Here is an 18,202-nt window from a genome sequence, read left to right as displayed (position 1 = left end):
GGATTTTTTGGGAATTTTTGGGGATTTTTGTCGATTTTTTGGGGGGTTTGGGGGGGATTTGGGAGTTGGGGAATTTTTTTGGAATTTTTGGGAATTTTTTGGATATTTTTGGGGGATTTTTTTGGATTTTTTTTTTAATTTTTCAGGGATTTTTCGGGAATTTTGGGGATTTTTGTCGATTTTTTGGGATTTTTGGGGGGTTTGGGGGGATTTGGGAATTGGTGAATTTTTTTTGGAATTTTTGGGAATTTTTTTGGGATTTTTTGAGATTTTTTTGGGATTTTTTGGGATTTTTTTTGATTTTTTGGGGGATTTTTTTGGATTTTTTTTTTGATTTTTCAGGGATTTTTCGGGAATTTTTGGGGATTTTTGTCGATTTTTTGGGGGGTTTGGGGGGATTTGGGAGTTGGGGAATTTTTGGGGATTTTTTGGGATTTTTTGGGGATTTTTTTGGATTTTCTTAGGAATTTTTTGGGGATTTTTTTGGGATTTTTTTTGATTTTTTGGGGATTTTTTTGGATTTTTTTTTTATTTTTCAGGGATTTTCCGGGAATTTTTGGGGATTTTTGTCGATTTTTTGGGGGGTTTGGGGGGATTTGGGAGTTGGGGAATTTTTGGGGATTTTTTGGGATTTTTTGGGATTTTTTTTGATTTTTTTTGGGATTTTTTTGGATTTTTTTTTTGATTTTTCAGGGATTTTTCGGGAATTTTTGGGGATTTTTGTCGATTTTTTGGGGGTTTTGGGGGGATTTGGGAGTTGGGGAATTTTTAGGGGATTTTTTGGGGATTTTTTGGGATTTTTTGGGATTTTTTTGGGATATTTTTGCGAATTTTTTGGGGATTTTTTTGGATTTTTTGGGGATTTTTTTGGATTTTTTTTTTATTTTTCAGGGATTTTTTGGGAATTTTTGGGGATTTTTGTCGATTTTTTGGGGGGTTGGGGGGGATTTGGGAGTTGGGGAATTTTTTTGGAATTTTTTTGATATTTTTTGGGGATTTTTTTGGATTTTTTTAGGATTTTTTGGGGATTTTTTGGGATTTTTTTGGAATTTTTTTGGGATTTCTTGGATTTTTTGGGATTTTTGGGGGGTTTGGGGGGATTTGGGAATTGGGGAATTTTTTTGGAATTTTTGGGAATTTTTTGGGGATTTTTTTGGGATTTTTTGGGATTTTTTGGGGATCTTTTTGGATTTTTTTTTTGATTTTTCAGGGATTTTCCGGGAATTTTTGGGGATTTTTGTCGATTTTTTGGGGGGTTTGGGGGGATTTGGGAGTTGGGGATTTTTTGGGAATTTTTTTGGGATTTTTTGGGATTTTTTTGGATTTTTTGGGGATTTTTTTGGATTTTTTTAGGATTTTTTGGGATTTTTTTTGGATTTTTTGGATTTTTTTTGATTTTTCAGGGATTTTTCGGTAATTTTTGGGTATTTTTGGGGGGTTTGGGGGGGTTTGGGAGTTGGGGAATTTTTTTGGAATTTTTGGGAATTTTTTGGGGATTTTTTTGGATTTTTTTAGGATTTTTTGGGATTTTTTTGGGATTTTTTTTGATTTTTTGGGGGATTTTTTTGGATTTTTTTTTTGATTTTTCAGGGATTTTTCGGGAATTTTTTGAGATTTTTGTCGATTTTTTGGGATTTTTGGGCGATTTTGGGGGATTTGGGAATTGGGAAATTTTCGGCGAAATTTTTTTGGGATTTTTGGGAATTTTTTGGGATTTTTTTTAATTTTTGGGGAATTTTTTTGGGTTTTTTGGGAATTTTTTGGGAATTCTTTTAATTTTGGGGGGATTATTTTGATTTTTGGGGACTTTTTGGAATTTTTTTTGGGATTTTTTGGGATTTCTTTGGGAATTTTTCGGGATTTTTTGGGGGAATTTTCAGGATTTTTTTTGGAATTTTTTGAGGCTATTTGGGGATTTTTGGGAATTTTTGGGGGATTTGTTGGGATTTTTTTGGAATTTTTTGGGATTTTTTGGGGATTTTTTTTGTTTTCTTTAAAGGGATTTTTAGATTTTTTTTTGGTTTTTGTCGATTTTTTTGGATTTTTTGGGGGGGTTTTGGGGGATTTGGGAATTGGGGAATTTTTGGGGAATTTCTTTGGGAATTTTGGGGGATTTTTTGGGGGGATTTTTGGTGATTTGGGGGGGATTTGGGGAAATCTGGGAAGTTGGGATTTTTGGGGGTTTTTTGGAATTTTTTTGGGGAATAGTTTGGAATTTTTAGGGGTTTTTTTGGGATTTTTTTTTAGGGATTTTCGGAATTTTTGGGAGGCTTTGGGGGTTTTTGGGGAAATGCGGGAATTTGGGATTTTTTGGGGGATTTTTGGGATTTTTTGTAGGTTTTTGGCGATTTTTAAATTTTTTTTTTTATATATTCTGGGGGATTTTTGGGAATTTTGGGGGAATTTTGGAAATCCGGGAATTTGGGATTTTTGGGGATTTTTTGGGGAATTTTGGGGAATTTTTAGGGATTTGGTTTTTTTTTTTTCCTAAGGTTTTTGGCGAATTTTGGGGATTTTTGTGGGGGGATTTTTGGTGATTTTGAGGCTTTTGGGGGGATTTGGGGGAAATCCGGGAATTTGGGATTTTTTGGCGATTTTTTTGGGAAATTCTGGGCAATTTTTAGGTTTTTTTGGGATTTCTTTTTTAAGTTTTTGGCATTTTAAAAAAATTTATTTTCTGGGGGATTTTGGGGGGATTTTTTTAAGGTTTTTTGGCGATTTTTTTTTTATTTTGGGGGTTTTGGGGAAATGTGAGAATTTTTGGGAATTTTTTGGGGATTTTGTTTGATTTTTCTGGGGGATTTTGGGGAAATTTTAGGGGTTTTTTAGATTTTTTTTTTGTTTTTTTTGGAATTTATTTTAGATTTTGGGGGATTTTGGGGAAATCTGGGAATTTGGGATTTTTTGAGGAATTTTTTTGGAATTTTTTGGGTTTTTTGTTTTTTTTTTTTTTTAGGGATGTTTTGGCGATTTCTGGGGATTTGGGAATTTGGGATGTTTTGGGGATTTTAAAGGAATTTTTAGGTTTTTTTTAATTTCTGGGGGATTTTGGGGAGTTTGGGGGGGATTTGGGGAGATTTGGGGTTTTTTTGGGGGGGGGGGAATTTTAGGGGGATTTTTCCAGATTTTTTGTGTTTTTTTGGGGGGATTTTTAGGAATTTTCGGGATTTTTGGGGGGGGATTTTGGCGGTTTAAAGGGGATTCGGAAAAAAATTGGGAATATTTGGGGATTATTTTGCGATTTTTTGGGATTTTTTGGGGGATTTTCGGGCATTTTTGGGGGGATTGTTTTGCGATTTTTTTGGGATTTTAGGGATTTTTTTGGGGGATTTTTTTCGGAATTTTGGGGAATTTTGGGGATTTTGGGGATGGTTTCGAGGGGGTTGGGGGAAATTTGGGACTTTTGGGGGGATCTGGGGAATTTTGGGCGGGATTTGGGGGGGTTTCCTGGGATTTTCGGGGGCTTAAAGGCGATTTTGGGGGGAAATTTGGGAGAAATTTGGGATTTGGGGGAATTTGGGGCGATTTTGGGGCTCCCGGGTGGGATTTTGGGGGTCCCGGGGCTGATTTGGGACAGTTTGGGGTCGATTTTGGGGTCATTTGGGAGGATTTGGGACGGTTTAGGGTTGATTTTGGGGTCATTTGGGAGGATTTTGGGGGTCTCGGGGTTGATTTTGGGGCGATTTCGGCTGAATTTGGAGCCGTTTTAGGACTTCCGGGATTGATTTGAGGGGATTTTGGGGCTCCCGGAGGCGATTTTGGGGTAGTTTGGGATGATTTGGGGGGATTTTGGGGCTCCCGGAGATGATTTTGGGGTGGTTTGGGGTGATTTGGGGGGATTTTAGGGTGATTTTAGGGTGATTTTGGGGTCTCCCCCCCCCCTTCCCCGTTACCCTCCGGCCGCTCCATTGCCACTTCCGGCTGCCGCCACTTCCGGCTTCCGGCGTCTCCATGGCAACGGCGGGAGACTCTCCGGCCCCGCCCCTTTCCTCTCGATGGTTCCACGGAGGAGCCGCTCCGGCCACGAGGCCGCCGGACTCGATGGTCAGCGCCGAAAGTGACCCCCAAATGACCTCCGGGACCCCCCCAAGTGACCCCAGGACCCCCAAAGTGACCCCAAGTGACCCCAAGTGACCACCCAGGACCCCCAGATGACCCCAAGTGACCCAAAGTGACCACCCAGGACCCCCAGATGACCCCAAGACCCCTAAAGTGACCCCAAGTGACCCCAGGACACCCCAAAGTGACCACCCAGGACCCCCCGGATGACCCCAAGTGACCCAAAGTGACCACCCAGGACCCCCAAGTGACCCCAGGACCCCTAAAGTGACCCCAAGTGACCCCTGGGACCTCCCAAACGACTCCAAGTGACCCCAGATGACCCCAGGACCCCCCCAAAATGACCCCAAATGACCCTGGAACCTCCCAGATGACCCCAGGACCCCCCAGATGACCCCAAGTGACCCCAGATGACCCCAAGTGACCCCCCAGGCCCCCCAAAAACTCCACGGGAAGCGCGGGAACGACTCCGAGCGTTTTTATTGGCTGGGAGGGGAAAGGGGGCGGGGCCGGCCAGGGGTCACTCAGGGGTCAAGGGGAGGGTCAAAGGTCAAGGATTTGGGGGGGGGGCAGGGAGTGGTGACCGCTTGGGATGAGCCAAAGTTGACCTCGAGGTGGCCAGGGGTCACTTTGGGGTGGTCAGTGGTCACTTAGGGGTGGTCAAGAGTGGCCTTAGGGTGGTCAGGAGTGACCATCAGTGACCAGTGGTCACTTTGGGGTGGTCAGGGGTCACTTTAGGGTGGCCAGGAGTGACCATCAGTGACCAGTGGTCACTTTGGGGTGGTCACTGGTCACTTTGGGGTGGTCAGGAGTGACCATCAGTGACCAGTGGTCAGTTTGGGGTGGTCAGGGGTCACTTTGGGGTGGTCAAGAGTGGCCTTGGGGTGGTCAGGAGTGACCATCAGTGACCAGTGGTCACTTTGGGGTGGTCAGGGGTCACTTTGGGGTGGCCAGGAGTGACCATAAGTGACCAGAGGTCACTTCAGGGTGGTCAGTGGTCACTTCAGGGTGGTCAGGAGTGACCATCAGTGACCAGAGGTCACTTCAGGGTGGTCAGTGGTCACTTCAGGGTGGTCAGGAGTGACCATCAGTGACCAGTGGTCACTTTGGGGTGGTCAGGGGTCACTTTGGGGTGGTCACTGGTCACCTTGGGGTGGTCAGGAGTGACCATCAGTGACCAGTGGTCACTTTGGGGTGGTCAGGGGTCACTTTGGGGTGGTCACTGGTCACCTTGGGGTGGTCAGGAGTGACCATCAGTGACCAGTGGTCACTTTGAGGTGGTCGGGGTCACTTTGGGGTGGTCAGGAGTGACTTTGGCGTGGTCAGCGATGGCCACGGGTCTTCAGCGGTCACTCTAAGTAGCCACAGGTGGTCATCAGTGGCCATAGACGGACACAGGGTGGCAATAGATGACCACTGGTCACCATGGGGTGGTCATAGATGACCACTGGTCACCAAGGGATGGACAAAGGGTGGCCATAGGTGGTCATGAGGTGGCCACGGGTGGCCATTGGTCACCATGGGGGACCCTAGGTCAACGTGGGGTGGCCACAGGTGGTCATGGGTCACCAGGGGATGGACACAGGGTGGTCATAGGTGGTCAGGGGTCACCGAGGGATGGACACAGGGTGGTCAGAGGTGGTCATTGGTCACTACAGGGTGATCATAGGTGGCCACAGGTCACCAAGGGATGGACACAAGGGGGTCAGAGATGACCACTGGTCACCATGGGGTGGCTATGGGTGGTCAGGGGCGACCCTAGGTCAACATGGGGTGGTCATAGATGACCATTGGTCACCAAGGGATGGGCACAGGGTGGCCATAGGTGGTCATGGGTGGCCATTGGTCACCATGGGGTGGCCATGGGTGGCCAGGGGTGACCCTAAATAAACATGAGATGGCCAGAGGTGGTCATGGGTCACCAAAGGATGGACACAGGGTGGTCAGAGGAGGCTCAGGGGTCATCATAGGGTGGTCAGTGGTGACCAGGGGCGACCATTGGTCACCATGGGGTGGTCACGGGTCACCAAGGGATGGACACAGGGTGACCACAGATGCTCATGGGTGGCCATTGGTCACCATGGGGTGGCCATGGGTGGTCAGGGGTGACCCTAGGTCAACATGAGGTGGCCAGAGGTGGTCACGGGTGGCCATTGGTCATCATGGGGGACCCCAGGTCAATGTGGGGTGGCCACAGGTGGTCATGGGTCACCAAGGGATGGACACAGGGTGGTCAGAGGTGGTCATTGGTCACTACAGGGTGATCATAGGTGGCCACAGGTCACCAAGGGATGAACACAAGGGGGTCAAAGATGACCACTGGTCACCATGGGGTGGCTATGGGTGGTCAGGGGCGACCCTAGGTCAGCATGGGGTGGTCATAGATGACCATTGGTCACCAAGGGATGGGCACAGGGTGGCCATAGATGGTCATGGGTGGCCATTGGTCACCATGGGGTGGCCATGGGTGGTCAAGGAGGACCCTAGGTCAACATGGGGTGGTCATAGGTGGGCACTGGTCACTATGGGGTGGCCATGGGTCACCAAGGGATGGACACTGGGTGGCCATAGATGGTCATGGGTGGCCATTGGTCACCATGGGGGACCTTAGGTCAACGTGGGGTGGCCAGAGCTGGTCATCGGTCACCAAGGGATGGACACAGGGTGGCCACAGGTGGTCACTGGTCACCAAGGGATGGACACAGGGTGGTCAGAGATGGTCATTGGTGGCCAGTGGTCACCACAGGGAACCCTAGGTCAACATGGGGTGGCCAGAGGTGATCACGGGTCACCAAGGGATGCACACAGGGTGGCCATAGGTGGCCATTGGTCAACATGGGGTGGCCATGGGTGGTCAAGGAGGACCCTAGGTCAACATGGGGTGGTCATAGGTGGGCACTGGTCACTATGGGGTGGCCATGGGTCACCAAGGGATGGACACTGGGTGGCCATAGATGGTAATGGGTGACCATTGGTCACCATGAGGTGGCCATGGGTGGTCAGGGGTGATCCTAGGTCAATGTGGGGTGGCCAGAGGTGATCATCGGTCACCAAGGGATGGACACAGGGTGGCCATAGGTGGTCATGGGTGGCCATTGGTCAACATGGGGTGGCCATGGGTGGTCAAGGAGGACCCTAGGTCAACATGGGGTGGTCATAGGTGGGCACTGGTCACTATGGGGTGGCCATGGGTCACCAAGGGATGGACACAGGGTGGCCATAGATGGTCATGGGTGACCATTGGTCACCATGGGGGACCTTAGGTCAATGTGGGGTGGCCAGAGCTGGTCATCGGTCACCAAGGGATGGACACAGGGTAGCCATAGATGGTCATGGGTGGCCATTGGTCACCATGAGGTGGCCATGGGTGGTCAGGGGTGATCCTAGGTCAACGTGGGGTGGCCATAGGTGATCACGGGTCACCAAGGGATGGACACAGGGTGGCCACAGGTGGTCACTGGTCACCAAGGGATGGACACAGGGTGGCCATAGGTGGTCACTGGTCACCAAGGGATGGACACAGGGTGGCCATAGGTGGTCACTGGTCACCAAGGGATGGACACAGGGTGGCCACAGGTGGTCACTGGTCACCAAGGGATGGACACAGGGTGGTCAGAGATGGTCATTGGTGGCCAGTGGTCACCACGGGGAACCCTAGGTCAACATGGGGTGGCCAGAGGTGATCATGGGTCACCAAGGGATGGACACAGGGTGGCCATAGGTGGTCATGGGTGGCCATTGGTCAACATGGGGTGGTCATAGGTGGGCACTGGTCACTATGGGGTGGCCATGGGTCACCAAGGGATGGACACTGGGTGGCCATAGATGGTAATGGGTGGCCATTGGTCACCATGGGGTGGCCATGGGTGGTCAGGGGTGATCCTAGGTCAACGTGGGGTGGCCAGAGGTGATCACAGGGTGGCCATAGGTGGTCATGGGTGACCACTGATCACCACGGGGTGACCATAACTGGGCGAGGGATGACCAGCGGTGGCCGGTGGCCACTCAGCTGATGTAGACGCGGTGGAAGTCGTGGGCGCCGAAGGCGGCGTTGCACTTGGGGCACTTCCTCTGGCGCGTGTCGTAGCGGCTCTTGACGCACTCGAAGCAGAAGACGTGGAAGCACTTGGTCAGCACCGCGTCCTTCTTGCGGGCGTTGCAGCACGGACACGTCAGCCGGGCCTGGCGGGACGGACGGCCGAGGGGTCAGCGGGAGGTCACTCGAGGTCAAGAGAGGTCACTCGAGGTCAAGCGAGGTCACTCGAGGTCATTGAGGTCAAGCGGGAGTCGTTTGAGGTCAACGGGGAATCAGTCAAGGTCAAGCAATGGTCAATCAAGGGTCAGCCAAGGTCAATAGGAGTTGGGCAAGGTCAACCAGGGGTCAAGCAAAGGTCAAGCAAAGGTCAACTGGCATAGGTTAAGGTCAAGCAAAGGTCAACCAAGAGTCAGCCAAGGGTCAGCCAAAGTTAACTGGAGTCAACTGGAGTTGGTCAAGGTCAGCCAAGGGTCAGTCAGGGCCACCCAAGGTCAATCAAAGGTCAGCCAAGGTCATTCAAGGTCAAGCAGGAGTCGTTTGAGGTCAACATGAGTTGGTCAAGGTCAAGGTCAAGCAAGGGTTGGTCAAGGTCAAGCGAGGGTCACCCAAAGGTCATCCCAGGTCAACTGGAGTTAGTCAAGGTCAACCAGGGGTCAAGCAAAGGTCAAGCAAAGGTCAACTGGAATAGGTTAAGGTCAAGCAAAGATCAACCAAGGGTCAGCCAAAGTCAACTGGACTTGGTCAAGGTCAGCCAAGGCCACCCAAGGTCAGTCAAAGGTCAGCCAAGGTCATTCAAGGTCAAGCAGGAGTCATTTGAGGTCAACAGGGTTGGTCAAGGTCAAGCAAGGGTCACCCAAAGGTCATCCCAGGTCAACTAGAGTTAGTCAAGGTCAACCAAAGGTCAGCCAAAGGTCAACCAGGGGTCAGCCAAGGGTCAGCCAAGGGTCAGCCAAAGTCATTCAAGGTCAAGCAGGAGTCGTTTGAGGTCAACATGAGTTGGTCAAGGTCAAGGTCAAGCAAGAGTTGGTCAAGGTCAAGCGAGGGTCACCCAAAGGTCATCCCAGGTCAACTGGAGTTAGTCAAGGTCAACCAAGGGTCAACTGGAATAGGTTAAGGTCAAGCAAAGGTCAACCAAGGGTCAGCCAAAGTCAACTGGAGTCAACTGGAGTTGGTCAAGGTCAGCCAAGGGTCAGTCAGGGCCACCCAAGGTCAATCAAAGGTCAGCCAAGGTCATTCAAGGTCAAGCAGGAGTTGTTTGAGGTCAGTGGGAGTCGGTCAAGGTCAAGCAAGGGTCACCCAAAGGTCATCCCAGGTCAACTGGAGTTAGTCAAGGTCAACCAGGGGTCAGTAAAGGTCATCCAAGGTCAACTGGAATAGGTTAAGGTCAACTAAAGGTCAACCAAAGGTCTGTCAAGGGTTGGCCAAGGTCAAACAAAAGTCATTTAAGGTCAACTGGAGTTGGTCAAGGTCAACCAAAGGTCATCCAGGGGTCAAGCAAGGTCAAGGTCAACCAAAGGTCAACCAGGGCTCAGCTAAGGGTCAGCCAAGGTCAACCAGAGGTCAGCCAAGGTCATTCAAGGTCAAGCAGGAGTTGAGGTCAAGAGGAGTTGGTCAACATCAAGCAAGGGTCACCCAAGGCCACCCAAGGTCAACCAGGGGTCAGCCAAGGTCATTCAGGGTCAAGCAGGAGTCATTTGAGGTCAACTGGAGTTGGCCAAGGTCAACCAAAGATCATCCAGGGGTCAACCAAGGGTCAGCAAAAGTCAACCAAGGTCAACTGAGGCCAAAGTCAACCGAAGATCAACCAAAGGTCACCCAAGGTCAACTGCAGTTGGTCAAGGTCACCCAATGGTCACTCAAAGTCACCCCAGATCTTCCAGGAGCCACCCAAAGGTCACTCAAGGTCACCCAAGAGTCTTCCAAGGCCTCCCAAGACCACCCAAGGTCCTGGAAGATCCACCCAACGTCCCCTGAGACCACCCCAGACCCTCCGGAGCCCCCTGAAGACCCCCGAGACCCATCCAAGGTCCTTGAAGGTCCACGCCAGGTCCTGGAAGATCCACCCGGGGTCTTCGAAGGTTCCTCCGAGGATCCTCCAGACCCTCCCAAGGTCCTGGAAGCTCCACCCCAAAACGCTCCAGAACCTTCTCCAAGTCCTCCAAGGACCACCCGAGGCCTCCCAAGACCCTCGAGAGGTCCTGGAAGGTCCTGGAAGGTCCCAGAAGGCCCTGGAAGGTTCTGGAAGGTTCTGAAAGGTCCTGGAAGGTTCCGAAAGGTCCCCAAAGGTCCCGAAAGGTCCTGGAAGGTCCCGGAAGGTTCTGGAAGGTCCCGGAAGGTCCTCACCCGGTATTCCTTGATCTCCTCCTGCAGGATCTGGTCGGCGTCGGCGTAAACCTCGACCTTGCGCTGCTTCTCCAGCTTCCGGCGCAGCCGCGACAGCTCCTCCTGTCACGACAAAGGTCGCGATACGTCGCGATAGAGAGCCCCAAAAACCTCCCTAAAATTGCCCAAAAAATTCCTAAAAACCCCTAAAAATTCCTGAAAATTCCTAAAATCTTCCGTGGATTCTCCAGGGTCGGAAAGAGCCCCGACAGCTCCTCCTGTCACGACGGAGACCGTGATATGTCACGATATGTCGTGATAAAGACCCGAAAAAAACCGCCCCTAAAATTGCCCAAAAAATTTCTAAAAACCCCCCAAAATTCCCCCAAATCCCCCAAAATTCACTCTAACCCCCCCAAATCCTCCCCAGACCTCCCCCAAACTTCCCCAAATCCCCCCAAACTTCCCCAAAATCCCCCAAAATCTCTCCGAAATCCCCCCAAATCTCCCCAAATCCCCCCCAAACCTCCCCAAAATCCCTCAAAACTTCCCAAATCACCTCCAAACCTCCCCCAAATCCTCCAAAATCTCTCCGAAATCCCCCAAAATCTCTCTAAATCCCCTCAAATTTCCCAAAATCTGCCCGAAATCCCCCCAAATCCCCTCCAAACCTCCCCTAAACCCCCAAAACCACCCCAAATCCCCCCAAACTTCCCCAAATCCCCCCAAATCCACTCTAAACCTCCTCAAAATCCCCCAGAACTTCCCAAAATCCCCCAAATCCCCCCAAAGCCTCCCCAAAATTTCCCAAAACCTCCTCAAAATCTCCATAAACTTCCCCAAATCTCCCAAAATCCGCTCTAAACCTCCCCAAATCCCCCCCAAATCACTCAAATCTCCCCCAAATCCCCTTCAAACCTCCCCCAAATCTCCCAAAATCTCTCTGAAATCCCCCCAAAATCCCCCCAAACTTCCCCAAAATCCTTCTAAACCCCCAAATCCCCCCCAAACTTCCCCCAAATCCCCCTCAAACCTCCCCAAAATTTCCCCAAATCCCACCCAAACTTCCCCAAAATCTCCCCAAATCCCTCAAATCCCCCCAAATCCCCTCCAAACCTCCCCAAAATCCCCCTCAAACCTCCCCAAAATTTCCCCAAATCCCCCAAACTTCCCCAAATCCTTCCCAAACTCCCCCAAAATCCCCCCCAAATCCCCCCAAATCTCTCCAAAATCTCCCAAAATCTCTCTAAATCGCCTCAAATTCCCCCAAATCCCCCCCAAATGCCCCAAATTCCCCCCCAAATCCTTCCCAAACTCCCCCGAATCTCCCCCAAAATCCCCCCAAAATCCCACAAAATCTCTCTAAATCCCCTCAAATCTCTCAAAATCCCCCCAAATTCCACCCCAAATGCCCCAAATTTCCTCTAAATTCTCCCCAAATCCTTCCCAAACTCCCCCAAATCTCCCCCAAAATCCCCCAAATCCCCCCCCCAAAATGCCCCAAATTTCCTCTAAATTCCCTCCAAAATCCCCCCAAACTTCCTCTAAATTCCCCCAAAATCCCCTCAAACGCCCCCCAAATCCCCCAGAATCTCCCCAAAATCTCTCTAAATCCCCCCAAATCCCCCCAAATCCCCCCCAAATGCCCCAAATTCCCCCTCAAATTCCCCAAAATCTCCCCAAATCTCTCTAAATCTCCTCAAATTCCCCCAAATCCCCCCCAAAATGCCCCAAATTTCCTCTAAATTCCCCTCAAATCCTTCCCAAACTCCCCCAAAATCCCCCAAATCCCCCCCAAATCCCCCCAAATCTCTCTAAATCCCCTCAAATTTCACCAAATCCCCCCAATCCCCCCCCCAAATGCCCCAAATTTCCTCTAAATTCCCCCAAATCCCCCCAAACTTCCTCTAAATTCCCCCCAAAATCCCCTCAAATGCCCCCCAAATCCCCCAGAATCTCCCCAAAATCTCCCAAAATCTCTCTAAATCCCCTCAAATTCCCCCAAATCCCCCCCAAACGCCCCAAATTCCCTCTAAATTCTCCCCAAATCCTTCCCAAACTCCCCCAAATCTCCCCCAAAATCCCCTCAAATCCCCCCAAATCTCTCCAAAATCTCCCAAAATCTCTCTAAATCTCCTCAAATTCCCCCAAATGCCCCAAATTCCCCCCCAAATCCTTCCCAAACTCCCCCGAATCTCCCCCAAAATCCCCCAAATCCCCCCAAAATCTCCCCAAAATCCCACAAAATCTCTCCAAATCCCCTCAAATCTCTCAAAATCCCCCCAAATTCCACCCCAAATGCCCCAAATTTCCTCTAAATTCCCCTCAAATCCTTCCCAAACTCCCCCAAATCTCCCCCAAAATCCCCCAAATCCCCCCAAATCTCTCTAAATCCCCTCAAATTTCACCAAATCCCCCAAATCCCCCCCCAAAATGCCCCAAATTTCCTCTAAATTCCCCCCAAATCCCCCCAAACTTCCTCTAAATTCCCCCCAAAATCCCCTCAAACCCCCCCAAATCCCCCAGAATCTCCCCAAAACCTCCCCAAATCTCTCTAAATCCCCTCAAATTCCCCCAAATCCCCCCCAAACGCCCCAAATTCCCTCTAAATTCCCCCCAAATCCTTCCCAAACTCCCCCGAATCTCCCCCAAAATCCCCTCAAATCCCCCCCAAATCCCCCCAAATCTCTCCAAAATCTCCCAAAATCTCCTCAAATTCCCCCAAATCCCCCCCAAATGCCCCAAATTCCCCCCCAAATCCTTCCCAAACTCCCCCGAATCTCCCCCAAGATCCCCAAAATCTCCCCAAAATCCCCCAAAATCTCTCTAAATCCTCTCAAATCTCTTAAAATCCCCCCAAAATCCCCCCAAATCCCCCCAAACTTCCTCTAAATTCCCCCCAAAATCCCCTCAAACGCCCCCCAAATCCCCCAGAATCTCCCCAAAATCTCCCAAAATCTCTCTAAATTCCCCCAAATTCCCCCAAATCCCCCCCAAATGCCCCAAATTCCCCCTCAAATTCCCCAAAATCTACCCAAAATCCCCCAAAATCTCTCTAAATCTCCTCAAATTCCCCCAAATCCCCCCCAAATGCCCCAAATTCCCTCTAAATTCCCCCCAAATCCTTCCCAAACTCCCCCGAATCTCCCCCAAAATCCCCCAAATCCCCCCCAAATCCCCCCAAATCTCTCTAAATCCCCTCAAATTTCACCAAATCCCCCAAATCCCCCCCCGAAAATGCCCCAAATTTCCTCTAAATTCCCCCCAAATCCCCCCAAATGCCCCAAATTCCCCCTCAAATTCCCCCAAATCTCTCCAAAATCTCCCAAAATCTCTCTAAATCGCCTCAAATTCCCCCAAATCCCCCCCAAAATTCCCCCAATCCCCCCTCAAATTCCCCAAAATCTCTCCAAAATCTCTCTAAATCCCCTCAAATCTCTCAAAATCCCCCCAAATTCCACCCCAAATGCCCCAAATTTCCTCTAAATTCCCCTCAAATCCTTCCCAAACTCCCCCAAATCTCCCCCAAAATCCCCCAAATCCCCCCCAAATCCCCCCAAATCTCTCTAAATCCCCTCAAATTTCACCAAATCCCCCAAATCCCCCCCCAAAATGCCCCAAATTTCCTCTAAATTCCCCCCAAATCCCCCCAAACTTCCTCTAAATTCCCCCCAAAATCCCCTCAAACGCCCCCCAAATCCCCCAGAATCTCCCCAAAATCTCCCAAAATCTCTCTAAATCCCCCCAAATTCCCCCAAATCCCCCCCAAATGCCCCAAATTCCCCCTCAAATTCCCCAAAATCTACCCAAAATCTCACAAAATCTCTCTAAATCTCCTCAAATTTGCCCCAAATCCCCCCCAAATGCCCCAAATTCCCTCTAAATTCCCCCCAAATCCTTCCCAAACTCCCCCGAATCTCCCCCAAAATCCCCCAAATCCCCCCCAAATCCCCCCAAATCTCTCTAAATCCCCTCAAATTTCACCAAATCCCCCAAATCCCCCCCCGAAAATGCCCCAAATTTCCTCTAAATTCCCCCCAAATCCCCCCAAATGCCCCAAATTCCCCCTCAAATTCCCCCAAATCTCTCCAAAATCTCCCAAAATCTCTCTAAATCCCCTCAAATTCCCCCAAATCCCCCCCAAAATTCCCCCAATCCCCCCTCAAATTCCCCAAAATCTCTCCAAAATCTCTCTAAATCCCCTCAAATCTCTCAAAATCCCCCCAAATTCCACCCCAAATGCCCCAAATTTCCTCTAAATTCCCCCCAAATCCTTCCCAAACTCCCCCAAATCTCCCCCAAAATCCCCCAAATCCCCCCCCCAAAATGCCCCAAATTTCCTCTAAATTCCCTCCAAAATCCCCCCAAACTTCCTCTAAATTCCCCCCAAAATCCCCTCAAACGCCCCCCAAATCCCCCAGAATCTCCCCAAAATCTCTCTAAATCCCCCCAAATTCCCCCAAATCCCCCCCAAATGCCCCAAATTCCCCCTCAAATTCCCCAAAATCTCCCCAAAATCTCCCCAAATCTCTCTAAATCCCCTCAAATTCCCCCAAATCCCCCCCAAACGCCCCAAATTCCCTCTAAATCCCCCCCAAATCCTTCCCAAACTCCCCCGAATCTCCCCCAAAATCCCCCAAATCCCCCCCCGAAATGCCCCAAACTTCCTCTAAATTCCCCCCAAAATCCCCCAAACTCCCCCAAATTTGCCGAAACCCCCCGATTTTCCCTCCCCGGGGGTGTCTCACCTGCGCCCTCTTGAGGCTCAGCGACTCCTTGTCCTTGGCCGCGCGGTTCTCGGCCGCGCACACCTGCAGCTCCCGCAGCCGCGCCTGCACGTGCTCGCCCTGCGCCCGCAGGTCCTCGGCCAACTGCGCCGCCTCCACTGCCTGCGGGCACACCTGCGCTCACCTGGGGCACCTTGGGGCATCTATGGCACACCTGGGCACACCTGGGCACACCTGGGCTCACCTGGCACACCTGGGGCACCTACAGCACACCTGAGCACACCTGAGCTCACTCTGGCACACCTAGGATGCACCTGGGCACACCTGGGCACACCTGGGCACACCTGGGCACACCTGGGCACACCTGCAGCTCCCGCAGCCGCGCCTGCACGTGCTCGCCCTGCGCCCGCAGGTCCTCGGCCAACTGCGCCGCCTCCACCGCCTGCGGGCACACCTGCGCTCACCTGGGGCACCTGGGGGCATCTACGGCACACCTGAGCTCACCTGGGATCCATTTGGACACAGCTGGGGACACCCAGGACACCTGAGCTCACTCTGGTACACCTGGGATGCACCTGGGCACACCTGGGCACACCTGGGGGCACCTGGGCTCACCTGGGGCACCTACAGCACACCTGAGCTCACTCTGGCACACCTGGGATGCACCTGGGCACACCTGGGATCCATTTGGACACACCTGGGCACACCCGGGGCACCTGAGATCAATCTGGCACACCTGAGCACACCTGAGCTCACTCTGGCACACCTAGGATGCACCTGGGCACACCTGGGCACACCTGGGCACACCTGGGCACACCTGCAGCTCCCGCAGCCGCGCCTGCACGTGCTCGCCCTGCGCCCGCAGGTCCTCGGCCAACTGCGCCGCCTCCACCGCCTGCGGGCACACCTGGGCTCACCTGGGGCATCTACGGCACACCTGGGCACACCTGGGGGCAGCTGGGGCATCTATGGCACACCTGGGCTCACCTGGGGCACCTGAGCTCACTCTGGCACACCTAGGATGCACCTGGGCACACCTGGGCACACGTGGGCACACGTGGGCACACCTGCAGCTCCCGCAGCCGCGCCTGCACGTGCTCGCCCTGCGCCCGCAGGTCCTCGGCCAACTGCGCCGCCTCCACCGCCTGCGGGCACACCTGCGCTCACCTGGGGGCACCTGGGGCATCTACGGCACACCTGGGCACATCTGGGGCACCTACAGCACACCTGGGCACACCTGAGCTCGCTCTGGCACACCTGGGACACACCTGGGCACACCGGGGGCCAACCGGACACACCTGGGATCCATTCAGATGCACCTGAGCCCACCTGGGCACACCTGGGCTCACCTGGCACACCTGGGGCACCTACAGCACACCTGAGCACACCTGAGATCACTCTGGCACACCTAGGATGCACCTGGGCACACCTGGGCACACCTGGGCACACCTGGGCACACCTGGGCACACCTGCAGCTCCCGCAGCCGCGCCTGCACGTGCTCGCCCTGCGCCCGCAGGTCCTCGGCCAACTGCGCCGCCTCCACCGCCTGCGGGCACACCTGCGCTCACCTGGGGCATCTACGGCACACCTGGGCACACCTGGGGGCATCTATGGCACACCTCGGCTCACCTATGGCACACCTGGGGGCACCTGAGCTCACCCTGGCACACCTGGGACACACCTGGGCACACCGGGGGCCAACCGGACACACCTGGGATCCATTCGGATGCACCTGGGCTCACCTGGGCTCACCTGGGCTCACCTGGGCTCACCTGGGATCCATTTGAACACACCTGGGCACACCCGGGGCACCTGAGATCAATCTGGCACACCTGGGGGCACCTGGGCTCACCTGGGGCACGTACAGCACACCTGAGCCCACCTGAGCTCACCCTGGCACACCTAGGATGCACCTGGGCACACCTGGGCACACCTGCAGCTCCCGCAGCCGCGCCTGCACGTGCTCGCCCTGCGCCCGCAGGTCCTCGGCCAACTGCGCCGCCTCCACCGCCTGCGGGCACACCTGCGCTCACCTGGGGGCACCTGGGGGCATCTACGGCACACCTGGGCACATCTGGGGCACCTACAGCACACCTGAGCACACCTGAGCTCACCCTGGCACACCTGGGACACACCTGGGCACACCGGGGGCCAACCTGACACACCTGGGATCCATTCGAATGCACCTGAGCCCACCTGGGCACACCTGGGCTCACCTGGCACACCTGGGCACCACTGAGCCACACCTGGGCACACCTGGGATCCATTTGGACACACCTGGGCACACCTGGGCTCACCTGGGGCACCTACAGCACACCTGGGCACACCTGAGCTCACCCTGGTACACCTGAGATACACCTGGGCACCACTGAGCCACACCCGGGGCACCTGAGCTCACTCTGGCACACCTAGGATGCACCTGGGCACACCTGGGCACACCTGGGGGCACCTGGGGCACACCTGGGGGCATCTACAGCACACCTGAGCTTGCCCTGGCACACCTGGGGCACACCTGAGACACACCTGAGCACACCTGGGGCACACCTGGGATCCATTTGGCCACACCTGGGGCACACCTGGGCACACCTGGGGGCACACCTGGGCACACCTGGGATCCATTTGGCCACACCTGGGCACACCTGGGATCCATTTGGCCACACCTGGGGCACACCTGGGCACACCTGGGCACACCTGGGCACACCTGAGCCCCTCCCCCCTCACCTTCCTCTTGTGCAGCTCCAGCGCCTGCGAGCGCAGGTTCAGCTCCTTCTCCACGGCGCCCAGGGCGCTCTGCAGGCCCCGCTCCTTCTCCTCCAGCTTCTGCACCACCTGCAGCTGCGCCTCCACCTGCCCAGGCGAGCAATTAGTCACTAATTAATCCCTAATTAATGAAATCAGCTCGTTAATAGGAGAAATTATGGCGTTTCTAGGCAAAGTTAAGGAGTTATTAGCCAATTATTAGTGATTATTCGGCTGTTATTAGGTCTTGGGTGGTCTTCTCGAGCTCCTGCACCACCTGCAGCTGCGCCTCCACCTGCCCAGGCGAGCAATTAGTCA

General features: G+C 52.8%; 2 protein-coding genes across 3 annotated transcripts in view; both read right to left on the bottom strand.

Annotated features, from left to right (window-relative positions):
* The window catches only part of RUSF1 (RUS family member 1), a gene marked incomplete at its 3' end in the record, with an annotated part of 39,667 nt that extends 35,725 nt beyond the window's left edge, over positions 1-3,942 (bottom strand). The window contains exon 1 of the mRNA XM_082300116.1: positions 3,894-3,942. Within this exon, the coding sequence (XP_082156242.1) occupies positions 3,894-3,909 (16 nt within the window). The 5' untranslated portion in view covers positions 3,910-3,942. The remainder of the gene's footprint in view (positions 1-3,893) is intronic.
* A 1,696-nt stretch (positions 3,943-5,638) lies between these two features.
* Positions 5,639-18,202, bottom strand: part of RNF40 (ring finger protein 40) — an 82,288-nt gene continuing 69,724 nt past the window's right edge. For both annotated transcript variants that reach the window (XM_082300186.1, XM_082300187.1), the window contains 4 exons: positions 17,867-17,992; positions 15,166-15,306; positions 10,439-10,540; positions 5,639-8,241 (listed from right to left, as the gene is read on the bottom strand). In XM_082300186.1, the coding sequence (XP_082156312.1) occupies positions 8,065-8,241; positions 10,439-10,540; positions 15,166-15,306; positions 17,867-17,992 (546 nt within the window). In that variant the 3' untranslated portion in view covers positions 5,639-8,064. The remainder of the gene's footprint in view (positions 8,242-10,438; positions 10,541-15,165; positions 15,307-17,866; positions 17,993-18,202) is intronic.

The sequence above is a fragment of the Coloeus monedula genome (assembly GCF_965178545.1).
Source record: "Coloeus monedula genome assembly, chromosome: 37".
NCBI lineage: Eukaryota > Metazoa > Chordata > Aves > Passeriformes > Corvidae > Coloeus > Coloeus monedula.
This window is presented reverse-complemented; position numbering and strand designations above follow the sequence as displayed.